At 39.2% G+C, this 14,368-nt stretch overlaps 1 protein-coding gene and 1 long non-coding RNA gene across 2 annotated transcripts in view; one reads left to right on the forward strand and one right to left on the reverse strand.

Annotated features, from left to right (window-relative positions):
* LOC145213736 (uncharacterized) overlaps positions 1-14,362 on the reverse strand; it is a 37,659-nt gene extending 23,297 nt beyond the window's left edge. Inside the window, exons 1-16 of the mRNA XM_080082124.1 lie at positions 14,212-14,362; positions 12,467-12,601; positions 9,434-9,541; positions 8,961-9,113; positions 7,898-7,981; positions 6,864-7,003; positions 6,508-6,655; positions 5,934-6,058; positions 5,023-5,585; positions 4,180-4,324; positions 3,242-3,845; positions 2,763-2,920; positions 2,187-2,384; positions 1,563-1,783; positions 802-1,322; positions 73-236 (exon numbers count right to left, since the gene is read on the reverse strand). Of these exons, the coding sequence (XP_079938250.1) occupies positions 73-236; positions 802-1,322; positions 1,563-1,783; positions 2,187-2,384; positions 2,763-2,920; positions 3,242-3,845; positions 4,180-4,324; positions 5,023-5,585; positions 5,934-6,058; positions 6,508-6,655; positions 6,864-7,003; positions 7,898-7,981; positions 8,961-9,113; positions 9,434-9,541; positions 12,467-12,524 (3,390 nt within the window). The 5' untranslated portion in view covers positions 12,525-12,601; positions 14,212-14,362. The remainder of the gene's footprint in view (positions 1-72; positions 237-801; positions 1,323-1,562; positions 1,784-2,186; positions 2,385-2,762; positions 2,921-3,241; positions 3,846-4,179; positions 4,325-5,022; positions 5,586-5,933; positions 6,059-6,507; positions 6,656-6,863; positions 7,004-7,897; positions 7,982-8,960; positions 9,114-9,433; positions 9,542-12,466; positions 12,602-14,211) is intronic.
* Positions 1-14,368, forward strand: part of LOC145213741 (uncharacterized) — a 35,147-nt gene that overhangs the window by 18,896 nt on the left and 1,883 nt on the right. The window contains exon 8 of the long non-coding RNA XR_013856884.1: positions 8,196-8,315. This is a non-coding gene — a long non-coding RNA (uncharacterized LOC145213741). The remainder of the gene's footprint in view (positions 1-8,195; positions 8,316-14,368) is intronic.

Consider the following 14,368-nt stretch of genomic DNA (forward strand, 5'->3'; position numbering starts at 1 on the left):
TTGTTTCAAGCAAAACGGGAAGTTCAGAATCACCGGGAAATCCCTAAAACTGTAATTTCCACAATTTCCAACCTGAGATGTTAAAGCTTCCCTCGAATCGCTCATTCCGTCTTCGACATTATTTACTCGGTCGTTTAGCAACGTGACGTCATTAGTGGAAGATATGACGTCATTACGTAATGATCTGACGTCAGCGGCCGTGTCTTGGTTGGCTTTTTGCGCTCTTGCTATCTCGTCTAAAACACAAGATTGCGGTTAAGTTAATGTGAGTCTGAAAGTTTATAGTCACGATGTAATGAAGTTTTCGCCCAACTGACTTAAAGTTCTACCAAGCACCCTTTGTTTCACCTTATTGAATGAAAAATTCGGGTTCAACTTTCAACTTAAAATGACCAGCTAAATTGCTATGTTTTATGTAAATTTGCCCGCTTATTTTTCATGTAAACATCAAATATCAGCTTTAAGCGTGCGATAAGATGCTTTGAATGTTAGAACTCAACGGTTTTATTCAATTTAGCCAGTATAATTTTAATTAAATCCCACCAGTTTGTAAAAATCAGACAACTTATGTGTTTTTTCCTATACTTGTATTAATTTGGACACAAATGGCGTCCATGAGGCTGTATCGCATAGCAATGGGTTGGACAACTTGTAAATTGATAATACTTTGGATTTATTAAACCCAGGAGAGAAAATGGGTGTTGAAAAAACAACTTTCCTTGTGTTTGTTGCGGTTGACCATGACGTGTTGACTGGCAGATGTTTTTATGATTATCTAGTTTCGCATAAATTCCCTCCCACCTTTATTTCTCTGTTGCTTGTATTCCTGCTCGGCCAAGCGCGTCTCGTATTGTGACGTCATACTCTTATGGTTGCCGATATCACCTTCCAGATTTAACAACGATTCGCGCAGTGCGAGTAAAATATTTTCCTGCTCTCCATCTGTCCGCGCACGAAGCGTCCTCTCATCTCGAAGCGAGCGATTAAACTTGTCTATGACGTCACTATTGTCTGACGCGATGCCGATGACGTCATCCAGTGAAACTTTCATGCGCGACGCGCGATTGTCCAGGTCATTGTGACGTATTGAAAGTGTGAGAAGTTCTTGTTCTAGATCTGTTTCGAGCTGCGCGATTCGCAGAGTAAAATCGGTAGTGATGTCATCTAAGCTGTTTAGTCTCAGAACAGCCGATGCAGCCTCGTCCCTAAGCTCGGTGAAATTCCCTCGCATCGAGCGTTCGATCTTTTGCATGGCACGTGACATTTCGATGGATCGGTCGTCCGAACTGTCAATCATCCTTCGCGTGACGTTTAGGTTCGATCTGTTGAAATTTTGCAAAAGTTCTTTAGGGTTTTCTTAAGCACGAAATTTGTATATGCATCAGAGATAAAGATTTGTCCTATTTAAAATGCTTTAAATTTGCTTCCTTCAAGAGTGTCATCGAAACCTCAAGAATGAGATGTCCAACATTTTCATGTTATAGTTGAGCAGAAAGCTATAGGCTTGCTTTGTGTACAGCCTAGTTTGAAACTTTGTAGAAACAAATATGACTAGAGCTCACCTTAAGTCGTCATGATAAGCCTCCAACCTCATTTGGTTTGCCTCCATCTTGGTAAAGTCATTACGTACTTTAACAATGCTGCTCTCAACGTCGACCAATGTCGTGTGGAAAGTGCTGATTCCTTGCGAGTTTTGGAAAACCAGATTCCTCAAACCTTTCAATGCTTCGATCTTGTTGTCGAGAGAAGGAAGAGCGACCACGACGTCTTGGAAAGATTGAATCTGGCGAGAGAAAAACTATTCCTTAGCACTGGATTTTTGTGGTTCAGTTTGTTTTGTGGTTGATATGGGAACAGCTTGATCACTTTTGCCCTAATGTCGCTTTCTGTCTCATTTAGATTACGTAAACCTTTTACATTTTGAATGCTCCAATGGTTAAGCTAAAAAATAGCATGACAAAGCAAGGATAAAGGTGGTTTGCATTGATGAGCTTTTCTACTCCTTGCTTAACATAAAAGAAACAGAGAAAATCACCAAGTTCAGTTTATGACGTTTACACAAACTTAAGTTCTTAACATACACGAAGCTGATGTAAAACCATTTGGGGGTAATGGAAAAGTTATTTGGTTACTTAGAAATCTTTTGCTGCGTTGATATGTGATCACAGTACGGGATTTGAAATTACCTGGGACTCTAGAAGTCTAAGCGTCGTGGGAACATGGAGTAACTCATCTGGGATGTTGAGTGTTGCTGATCCCACATTTCCATCGGTAACTCCTCGAAGTTTGAGTTCATCAACTCGCTTTGTCAAATTCCTCAACTTCTCGACAAGATCCGATATGCTTGTGACGTCAAACGTGTCACAATCGAACACGTTCGATGTCTGTGTGACGTAATAAACATGTAATTTTTAACGCACATCGAAGGATTTGTATCTCCTGCTGTTTGTCACAAATTAAACAATGGCGTCACAGTCATGAGAGCTTTTTAACGAAAAAAATATTCAAATGATCCATATAGCTTGTGTGAATCTTAGTACGCCAGGCCTGTTAAAGGCATTGTACCAAATCAGCCGGTCACCAAGCATTCACCACCATATGGCAAGGCACAGACTAGAAAAATCTTCAGTAGGCCTGGCGTACTGTGATTTATAAATGAGTGTGCCGTGGTCGCTGGTCTGCATCGACGCTTCGGCGTGATCCCAGTTATTCATATATGTCTTATAGCTTATGTGACGTCACACAAAGATATGGGGAATTACCGAGTTTAGGAGATCGTCGAAAGTCGGAAGTTTTTCGCTGAATGACGTCACATTTGACGCAACCGACTCCATGGCGTGATGTAATGAATGTAGTTCGGCGGAAATCGTCTCGTTCAACGCTGTGACGTCCGAATGACGTGCGCAGGAGCGTTTAAGGACTGTGGAAGTAAAATGTGGAATAATCCAAGGTCAAATTGATACCACCAGAATCGTATTTAACGTCACGAAGTAAAGGTTTGTCAATACTAAACTATTGGGCGCAGTCCTACAGTAGCTGGAATTGTGTAAGGCAAAAAAATGTTGTTTTTTAAGCTGAAGTGGTATCCGCTTTAAGGTTCGTGTAGCTACAAAAGGTCCATGAAGTGATTCCAGGGGGCCCGTGAATAAAAAGAGTCATAAGGTTTTCAAGTTTCTAAATAGAGATTATTTGCACGTGAGACCCTCAAGTAATTCCGTCACATTACAATCTTCCCACTCACACTCAAAGATCCTGAACCTCCTCCTTTGATTCCCGAGTATCTTCCGGTTCTCAGCGACCTTCTCCGTCAACCTCCGCATACCGCTCTTCACCGCCTCCAGCGCCCACCTCGCGTCATCCGACTGTGACGTATTACCAGCATGTGACGACACTCTGACGTCACTCATTTCCCGTCGGAGCAAATCGGTCGACTGGGTCACGTGACTAATTGCGTTTTGTTGTAAATCGACAGTTTGCCGAATCTCCCTGACTACGTCACCGAGTCGGATGAGCTCGCTGTTGGTCCGATTGAGCTGTGACGTCATGTGCGTGACGTCACCACCTTCCGACGTAGGCAGCGAAAGGTCCCTTGGACTGAGACTGTTGGTGAGAGCGGCAAGGCCTTCCGCAAGAACATCGAAGTCTCTGCGTGTTACAAACTCGTCGTTCGAGACGTTGTTGACTCCACTGCGGGAATCCGTGGCCTGATTATCCGCGGGCGGGTTGTTTCTGCTTATTGTCTTCTCTATGTCGTTAATGGTCTTGTTCATACTCTGTAGCGCCATCTCGTGCTTGTACATTTCGTTGTTAAGGTCGATAATGATGTCTTGGCCTGTGTTTATGCTCTGGAAAACACAATCACTGTTCAACTTGCGACATTGCTTTTAAGAGAGTAAGCCACAAAATATTTTCTACTGAGCAGAGAACTAAATAGGAAAAAACTGATTTGTGTTTCCGTTAGCGCAATAGTTTGGTCATACTGGCAGACGATTTTAATTTACATACTGTGTGGAGTTACAGACTAATTTTAGAACATTATGGGCAACAATTTATCTAGCCTATATGTAGACCTATGTAGTGCATTGTATTTAGGTTAGCCCAGCTGCGTATGCTTGTGATTGTGACATAGTTTGTACGTGATATTCACTTACACTTTGGCCTTCTAATATATCTACTTACATCAAATATATTGGGGATAGTGAGTTCATGTTCGGCTATTGTCATACTCATCTGTGACAACGACATCGTCGCGTTTTGCAGCAGAATTCTTATTTCCTGAAGTTCACCGTGCTTTGTTGTTTCTTCAAACTCCTTTGTGCGAAGTCTGTGGTGAAAAGTTTAAACTTGAGGCATTTGTTACCCTTCCTACTCTCAAATTATTTTTCTTTGTTTGAGTTTATTTTATATTGTTCCCGCCGACTATGAAAACAGTGGTTCTCTTTTTTATTTAAACACCCTAAACCCAACGCAAGTTGAGCTTATATCAGTATGTGAAGAAAGGAAACTATTAGCTTTTACAATGCACAAATCGTTTGGACTACCAATGGACGTTACTACAAAAGTGTTAAAATCAACTCTAAAATGTTGTTTTAATGAATCACTGTTTCAAATTTATTAAATCATTAGGTTACAAGTATTCTCTCCAGATACTCTTGTGCTTGCCTTTAGATACTGAAGATGCCGCATAAGCGAAATATATTTGTCTCAGTTCATAAGGATGGATGACTTAATGATTTAATAAATTTGATTCAACAAGCATGAGGCACATTATAATTTTTACCCACCAAGCAATCAGCTGGGAGATCCTGGTTTAAAGTTTAAGTATACTGTATTAATGAACCACTGTGATAAAATCTTTCATTAGAATCCCCCTATGCTACTATAAAATTTTCTTATCTCTATAGAAGAGAATATTCCGCAGTTGAAAACCTGTATATCAGAATAATCAACGTATTATTAAAAAAGCATTTTCGAACTTGATGATCATTACAAAAACAAGAAATTTTTCAAAGTTCTTATTACCTGCGATCATAATCACCAAGTTGTCGAAATCCTTGAGCCAACATGTTGGATTGAGCCGAGACGCTGGCATTAAGAGCTTCAACATCCGATAAAATCCGATCTATGTGGGATGAAGTGTCATCCGGACTTCCTCTGATGCTCGGAGCTCTTCCGTCAATTGATGAGGACCTCAGCACAGCTCCAAGAGGAGAACCTGATTCCAAATGATTCATCCTCGTTGTTATCTCATCCATGCGGTTTCCATAGTTACTGAGTGAATATTGTAATCCGACGAACTCTTCCTGGATGTTGCGGATGTTGCGTTCCACGCTGTTAGTTAAATATTCCTCAAGCTGGTCGATGCGACTCAGATCGCCTTCCTCTCCACCAGGATGTCCGAAAGAGGATGAGTTTCCATTGATGAGGATCGTGGAGTTTATCGGGATGCTGGACACGTCGGGAGGAGGCAGAGGATTAAAGGGAGCGCTCCCAAATGACGGAGGACCTCCGGATGCAAGATCCAAGAGGATTTGATCATGTCGAGTCAACGTGTCGTTGATGTGTCTGATGTGGTCATTCATCGTCTGCAAAGGGGATTTAGTAAAGCAGACAGTTAAAGGGATTTTTCCGGGAGATTTAGTATTTCGACTTCAAGCGACTTGTTTAGGGTCGTGTTAGGCTGATGTTGTTTACCAAATTAAATCGCAAAAGCTCGTTTAAAAAAAAACTGAACGTGGTCTAAGGTGGAAAAGATACTACGGTAAACTGTACGAAGCTCGTTAGCAAACCCAATTTCCGCTTGCAAAGTCGTGAATGTAACAAGCGCTGTTGTTGACTGCACAGAGCCTGTTAGATAACCCGTTTTAAGCGTGAATACGCGACACCGTTGAGTGTCGGAAGCTTGTTGGAAAACCTGTTGATTGTTTTTTCACCTGTGTTTGTTGTAAACCATCCAATCTCATTGCAAGTCGCGTAACTTCGTCTTGTTGTGAGTTGAAATCTGCTTTAAGCTCTGACATGCGCAGTTGTACTTGTCCGTATGTGAGACGCTGATCCTCTGCGCAAATGTTAGGAGCAAGATAAAAGTTGTACAATAAAAGTAAGCACGACTCCAAACGTTTAGCACAAGTTGTCTGTTTTATGGAGGTTGCTACAAATACATACATTGGACGCCAACAAATTTGTTAATTTTGGGGACATTTTTGTTTTGGGTTAATACCAAATTTAAATATTCTTTTCCGAATAGCATAACTGTAGTAAATATCACACGTCGAAACGTTTTGTACTTAAACTGACTGGTATATTTTTTGCCAATTATATTTTACTTAATGGGTGTTTGATTTATTTACTCATTAAAATTCTGAATTGGGGCAATTAGACTCAATTTTTCTTATTTGAAAAACGCAAGAGCCAGAGATGGGATTAGAACCTACAACATTGCGCTTTGACTTTGTGTTTTTGGTGGAGATATTGTACGTTCCCATTACAACTAGAGAACAGACTAACCGTTCGTCCTCGTGAGAGCATTTTCCAAATGTTCCACGGAAGCAGTGAGCTCTCTTATCTGCGGAGAGTTATCTGTACCAACCCGGTAATTATCGGTGCTCTGTGGTTGGAGGTTGTTGCTTGATGACGCTACTTGCCTTGTCAAATTCTAAAAACAATTTTATATAATTCAACAAGGCTTGAAATATTTAGATAAAAAGGAGTTACTTCAAACTGTAGCTTTTATAATTCGGAATAAAATATTCTGTGGGCCAAAACCCTGTTGTTTAATAAGATGCTTCGGAACCGGATTCGAAACTAGTTGTAGAATCCAACAGACAATGCTTTTTTCCGTTTTTTGCTATAACTCATTGAACCTGTATAGAAGATGAGTGGAGCTGTTGTTTTACTTCCACGTCGCGAAGCGTTTCCGTAAGTTCGTCTACCGCTGATTGGATGTCGTCCACGAAACTTACGTCACTTCCGTATGTTACTTCTGCGACCGCGTCTTCGTCAACTAAAACAAAAATTGTCTGAAATATTTTTGTTTGAAAACGACCATTGGTAAAACGCTTACGTCTTTGAACAAACTGAATAAGTTGCCTAAATTGCCCACATATGTGAAAGCATCAAGCCAGTAAATGATACATGCAAGTTTGAAATTTTTGGTAAAATACGTTTTGCTTTGGTGTTAAAATGTTAGACTATCGCTTTTGTGTTTGCATTAACGATCTGGACCTATCGCCAAACTCATTTCGATACGACTAAAGCCGAGTGCACACTGCCGAACGACACGACAACGATAGGGAAATCCCCAGCTGTCGCACGACGGCCTTCTGACGTTCTGAACCGACGCGATTGTCGGTTACAATCAATACACCAATTAAACGCACGTTCTGTATTTGCTTATGCATCCCAAAAACACTACTTCCTTCCTGCTGGGGAATAGAAACAAAAAAGTTTAAAGTGGAAAAGTAGTTTTGGTTCAAAAAAATCTTTTTCTACTTTCCGGAACCAATTTTAGCTTTACATCGTGGTTAAAAGTTACAAATTTTAAAAACTGCTTGAAAATTGTGTTTGTCGGAAGCACGTCTGTATGAAATTGTTACACCCAAGCCTGTTATCTCGTAAAGATATCTCAAATCCTGTAGTAGAGTTGTGTTAAGATTCAATAGTTTTTTGCCTTCCATCTAAAAGGCTTTCGTCAAAATTGTGAATCAAATCGGCCATTCGCGCTTGTTTCTCGCCCTTTTTCACTGCTTTTACTCGCTGCTTGGTTTCGCATTCATTCATTTAAGAATGACACAAGTTAATGTCGAAACGTCATGTTTTACACAAATATACTGGCTTGTTTGTTTCTTGTTAAATCGGTCATAGGTCTGCAAAACTGACAATTACCAAAACTTTTTACCGTTCATGTTGTCCATTTGATTCTGGATGTTGTAAATGTTTTCGTTGATTTCACTCAAAGTTTCCGTGACAATGCTGCTTTCCACTGCAAATAATAATGGGAATTTGTTGGGTTTTCGAGAAAATATTTGATTTGTCAGACCGAACCAAAATCATTTTTGATAACTTATTTCAAGTGAAACTGTCAAAATGAGTCAGTAATGAGTCTTAAAACTTTTTTAACCCTGTGTACATAAGGTTGCGGGGTCAAATCTCAACTGATCGCTTTGTTTATTTTATAATTATCTCTTGTGTTGCAGGTTGTGAAGGCACTAGACAATCTGTTTCAATGTTGTATACCGAGGCCTACTGAGGAGCAAAATCTTGTGTCCTCATTTGAAAGTTTAATGAAGAAACACTCGGTGATTACAAGCAATTAGGTAAGTTCAAATATTTTAGTTATTGGAACATTGAAAGTTGGAATGTAACCCCCGCTTTAAATCAAATATATTCTAGCGTGCACTTTGGGCTGAAAACTAAAATTCGAAAGCAGGTAGTTAAAATCATCTAAGTTATACCAAAAGCAAAGAACCTATGTCGGCCTTTTGTCTCTCCTTACACAAGAAACTTATTTCGGTAACCCAGCAGGTTAAACAAACCCATAAGCCCTTGTGTGTGCGATTTTCTAGTAAAGATAGACCGGGTATTGCTTCGTGGTTTGCTGATGTTTTTGTAATTCGTTTCGGCTTTGAAATTTTAAAACGCTTAGTGCAATAGCATCGGGAGTTTGAAATTTTAAAACGCTTAGTGCAATAGCATCGGAAGCATTGATCTGCTCACAAGTATGTAAGAGTTGGACTCGTTTTTCAGTGCATTTGGAATCCAAGCGTCTTTGCGCGCCGCACAACCTTCAATCAATGGGCCGTGTTTCGCATGTTGCACACCCCTGCTTTAGTGCAAGTGGAGTATTCGAATATTTACTACTTTTCTGAAAAGTACTTCAACATAAATAATGTAAAAGAGACGATACGAAATGCTTTTCAATAAAACAAAGCACATGAACAACCACATTGTGAGCAGCTTACGTTGCAAAGTTTCAGTTTTCTTGCTTAACATTCCCAGATTGTCAGCAAATGATTGAAAGTAGGAAGCGTATCCACCAATCACAACGTCGCTGTCGTTCATGCGCAACTTGACACGCTCCACTGCTTGTGCGAGGCGGGAAAATTCGGTTCGATCTGGATTTAAAACGTATATATAATTGATTTAAATTTGCCAAAAATTATTTGGTGATGCATTTTGCAAATTGTTTCCAGTTAGTCGTTTTTTTGATATGTTTACAAATTAAATTTCGAAATCTGACACAAAACGTTTGTAACAACTAGTCATTGCATTATTGTCTTTTTATAAGGCACAGCATATTAGCTCGAGTTTTTGAAGTCGTCAGTACGGCCCAATACATTAACCTCCTCATTTCATGTCATTTAATAAGTTAAAAGGGATTTTAAAAACCAAAAATCAGATGAAATTTAAGATGGTGTAGAAATTAATAACTCACTGACAACATCTGCTAAAACTCCGGGTGGTGGCGCCGCAGAGTCTTGTTGTATTGTTTCCAGAACTCCCACTAAACTCTGAATCGACTCGTCATGTCGTCGTTGCGATTCTGGGTTGAAAACATGTGAAAAACTTTAAATGTGTGATCACCACATTTTTTCTGTTAAGCCGTTTTGTGATAATTACCTACACAGGAGACATTTTGACATTTTTCGGGGTATTTTAATTAACTTTTTGTGGTTCCATGACGTCATACTTTTCATGACGTAATAATGATGTCAAAACTTGTAGTTTGTAATGTCATAACTTGTAGATTGTGGTGTCATAGTTTGTAGTTTGAAATATTTTTGAGGTAATCAGTGAATATCATCTGGTTCTTTTCAGGGATAAAAACGATACATAATTGTTGATACTTGATGTCTTGCCTTGATTTTTTTTTGTTTTTTTTTAAAGAAGACTTCACACCCTGTTCACATGCCGCCGTGGTAATTGTTTTTCGACATTGTGGGGGGGGGGGGGGAGTTTGGTTAGCAATGGTGGTAGGCACGGCAGCGAAAATGTAACATTGTTTTTACTGGAATATATTGGATAGGGCTAATGCGTGCCAAGGTTGGCCTACGAGGTGATGTTTCATCACACCTCAACTGATTTGCGTGTTTATAATGAAGTAATGATTTAAACTGTTACATTGCTTGTTTTCACTTTTTTGTCATTCAATAGTCTTAAAACCTTGCCTCCTCGCATAAATCTGTCTCCTTAATGTTTACTATAGATATCAGCTGACACAAACCACTATCACTCAAACAATGTTGGCACGCGAAGTCATTGCCATATAGAAATAACAAGTAAATACGCACGCGCCCCTTAAAAGGTTGCCGACCCTTAGTCTAATATATAATGCTTCACAGCAACGCTGGGAATTTTTTTAGTGTATGTTTTTAAGTTTGTCAAAATCGTCAAGAAAGCGCAGCGAAAATGTAATATAGTGTTACTCGAACAAATACCTTTGTTAGATGTTAATTGTTACAAAGACCCCCAATTAATATTTTCGAATTGTTTAGAAACATAATTTTTGCTTCACATGCCGCTTTGCGTGTAATAGTAACAGACCAGCGTATCACGATTTGCAAATATTGACAGAATTTTGTAGATCTGCGTTTTCGTATCAACGTCGGTCAGCAAAAGTCACGATGGAATAATTTGCGATTACCTTATCTCACTTTCCTGGTCTGGGCAATTTCAAACTTATCAGATTGCGGTAAAATTTTACGATCTGAACTCTGACCATTATGTTTAAGGTCTTTTTGGTTCTTGGAGTATTCTGTTTGTGACATTCCGAATTTTTTAGCACACTTCCTTTTGTTCATTTTTGTGTCAATATTAACTGGTTTCCGGGTTGTCTGAAATTTTCTTCTGCGGTCGTGGGTTCGAATCCCAATGCAGACCAAGACTATTAGACCTTCGCTTATCAGAATTTTAATTCCTTATAAACCGACGTGATTCTTTCCAACGTCTCTTTTAGGGCTGGCGTACTAGTATATTTCCGGGTATTTTAATTTATTTCCTTTCGTTATTTGTTGAAACACGTCTGAAACGGTTTGCTTGGTAATCAAATGGTTCTGGTCACATCCACGTATTCAACTGTAAACTTGAATAGTTACCAAAAAACTTGAAAGAGGTTTATGGGATTCATGTCAACGCCCAGACAATGTCTAAATCCAAACATTGTCCTTGATGACGCATTTTGCGATTTTACGCAACAAACAATATAAGTAAGCTGCAGACAGCGCATACTGTTTCGACCTACAAGGTCTCATCAGTGCAACTAGTGAAACAACATAGAACCCGCATTAGCTATACCGTAACCCTCTAACGGGTGCAATAATGAGACCTTATAGGTCAAAACAGTGTACATTTTAATATTTAATAGTTTTTTGTTGTAACAAAACTGCCTTAATGAAACACAAAACTTTGTCTTATGTTAACTATGTTTGTAAAATCACCAAGTATCTAATTGTAACCGATTTGTGACGTACAGAAATGGGATGACGTATAATTAATTTGTAACCAACAAACTCAGTGGAGCGAGGCGGATCATATTTCGTCATGCTCCATTTGTTTTGTATTGACACACACTAGTTTGTTTGTGAGGCAATGTGTAAATTGTGGGTCGGATTACAGGAAGGCGTTTGTACAATAGGAAAACTGACTTAACGTCGTAAGTGTCGGTTTCTGTCTACACAAGTGACTTAAGCAAATTTGTGACATACTGTTAAGTGCTGTGGTGTGACATTTGGTAATGGGAAATACACGTTAAATAGGAGAATTGCAATGCCTTTGCTTATATAGCTGCTTTGTCGGTTACTGTTTCAGAACGTGTAAAAGTAATTGCTTGTTTTTAGGGGATCTGTTTTCTGTTTGCATGTCAAACTGTTGTATCATGTTAATTGGCATTTTAACGCTTGCACCGCTGTTTTTTTACCTTGGGTAACGTGTCATTTTGGTAGTAAAAAAACAATAAAATCGGTATGTTCAAAGTGGAGAAAAAATATATGTGGCCTATTCGGGTTTAGCAGTTCCTAATTCATTAGGTTGTTAGGACATCTGTTTTTTAACAGAGTCTTCTAAACTGACAGCTTATTACATATTTCGATGGCAATTATTTTCAAAATTAAGATGATTCTGTTGACATTATCGGTGTAATAAAACATTTAATCAAAAATAATGGTTTACTTCAAGCAAACTTTACTTTATACAGGTGACAACAGATATTGAATGCTGTATTGGCAATTATGTTTCGTATTTAAGATGATTCTGTTGTTAAATAAAACATTTAATTAAAAATAAGGGGGCACTTTACTTAAAACAGGTGACAACAAATATGACATGTTGTGTTTGCAATTACGTTTTAAATTTATGATAATTCTGTTGTCATCATCAGTGAAATATAACATTTAACCGAAAATAATGGCGAACTTGTTTTGTTGGCATTTGTATTTTGGGTTAAACAGGTTGTACACAAACAGTAACCCACCCTCCAATCTATCGAGTCTTCTCTGCATATGAGCATTACTATTCTTCAGGTATTTCATCTCAGTTTGAATGCTTTCAACCTTTGCCTCGTTTCCTCCAATCCGTTGATCGAATCCACTCACTTCCTGCCGAACCACTGTAAGGGAAATATTTCCATTCATAAATGACAGAGTGTGACTTGCAATCCCTCTATAACCGGAATACTAACATCCTATGTTACGTTTGCTGGTTTGCTAACTTGATAGAAGTGCTTCTTGAAGTTATGGCTTGTTGCATTTTAACAAACTACTTTTGTAACACACTCGGCCAAAAACACAACAAAGATTTGTTTTTGTGGACAATAAATTGCAACTTTTAACTGATATTTTGCGGCTTTATGTGAATATCCCACTTACTTTTACCCAAACCTCTAAATGGAGCTTTGTTAAGAGCTACGATACGCCAGGAACGTGGAACTGGTTATCGCTATGGACCACAATTTACGTTCATAATGATGCTGAGTGCCAGTCAATAAACCGGCACATATAGTATGTTGTCAAAACATTTGACCAGGGGTGCACAATGTGTGGCCTAGTTGCCCCCTAAGTTAACAAAAAGGGAAAGTTTGCTCGGAAGATAGGAAAAAATGCATAACCATAATCTCTTTACGGCACTTATGGGATTCATTGTTTCGAACAAATAATTGTTGGTTGGATGAATGAATGACATGTGGAGTAAGTTTTTTTTTTGGCACAACATAAGCAAATACTTGAACGTGATACTGTGAAGGAATAAAATCTATGAAAGTATGTCCGCAACCCCATTTAAGTTGAGCGGTCCTGAAGTTAAAGACATAATCTTGAGGCTTTTTACGATCGCATCCAGTGCCGGATTAAGGGTCTGCTGGCCTGTAGGCACATTTTATAAGTGGCCCGAAAATCAGGGTTGCCAACTAAAAAGATTGGAATTATCAGTGTTGCCGAATCATTGCACTGATTTCAAAGTGGCCTGGATTTTTGACTGGCCTGTAGGGACGTTCCTACTTTGCCTAATGGTTAATCCGGCACTGATCGCATCGCAAAAATTCTGTCATGCATTTGTGTGAGAAACGAATACTCGTCACAATATATACGTTATCGAATTAATCATACTGGTTAGTTTGCCTGTCGGTACAGAACCATCACTCATGTTGACCAAGTTGTTTATCAGGACGGAGTCTTGTTTACAAGCTTTCACGTATTGGCGACGCTCAATATTGGGACAGACTTACTTTGTTGATTTTTCTGTGGCGGTTTAATAGTGTTTGTTAAAGTGGATTGGTGTATTAGTGCCGTCTTATTTGTAGGACAAAAACACACAATTAAAATGTACATGTTGAGAGGTGGCTTATTAAACGCCACAAATAATCCCCCCCCTCCAAAAAGAAAAACAACAACAACAATGGTTTGGATATTTTAAAAAAATTGTTTGGTCTTCCCCATTGCCTTGGACAGCTAAGGCAGACAATAGAGTTTAAGCAGGAAGTCGAAGCCACTGGTCAATATGGGTTCAGGTGCGGTTTGGATTTACTTTCTATTGTTTTTAGGGGTTCGGTTCCGGTTACCGTTTAACACCAAACAAAATTTAGGGTTCAACCCGGGTTCGGGTTTTATAGAAAATGTAATTTACAGTTTGTGGGTTCGGGTCCAATTCCGGTTCGAAATCAGCGTATTGAGGGGATCAAAATATTTTAATTTGCCACCAGTTGTTTGACTATTTCACGCTCACCTGCCAATCTCTCGGTCAGTGTTTGCGAGAGAGTCACTCTCACATTGCTTCCCACGGCTTCTACCGACCCGGATATTCTTCTCAGCTCCGTCTCTAGCGTGTTAAGTCTTCTAGCCAGGATCGCTGTGTTGAAATATGGCGAACTGGGCGGGAATTG

The sequence above is a fragment of the Phallusia mammillata genome, chromosome 2 (assembly GCF_965637545.1).
Source record: "Phallusia mammillata chromosome 2, kaPhaMamm4.hap1.1, whole genome shotgun sequence".
NCBI classification, from domain to species: Eukaryota; Metazoa; Chordata; class Ascidiacea; order Phlebobranchia; family Ascidiidae; genus Phallusia; species Phallusia mammillata.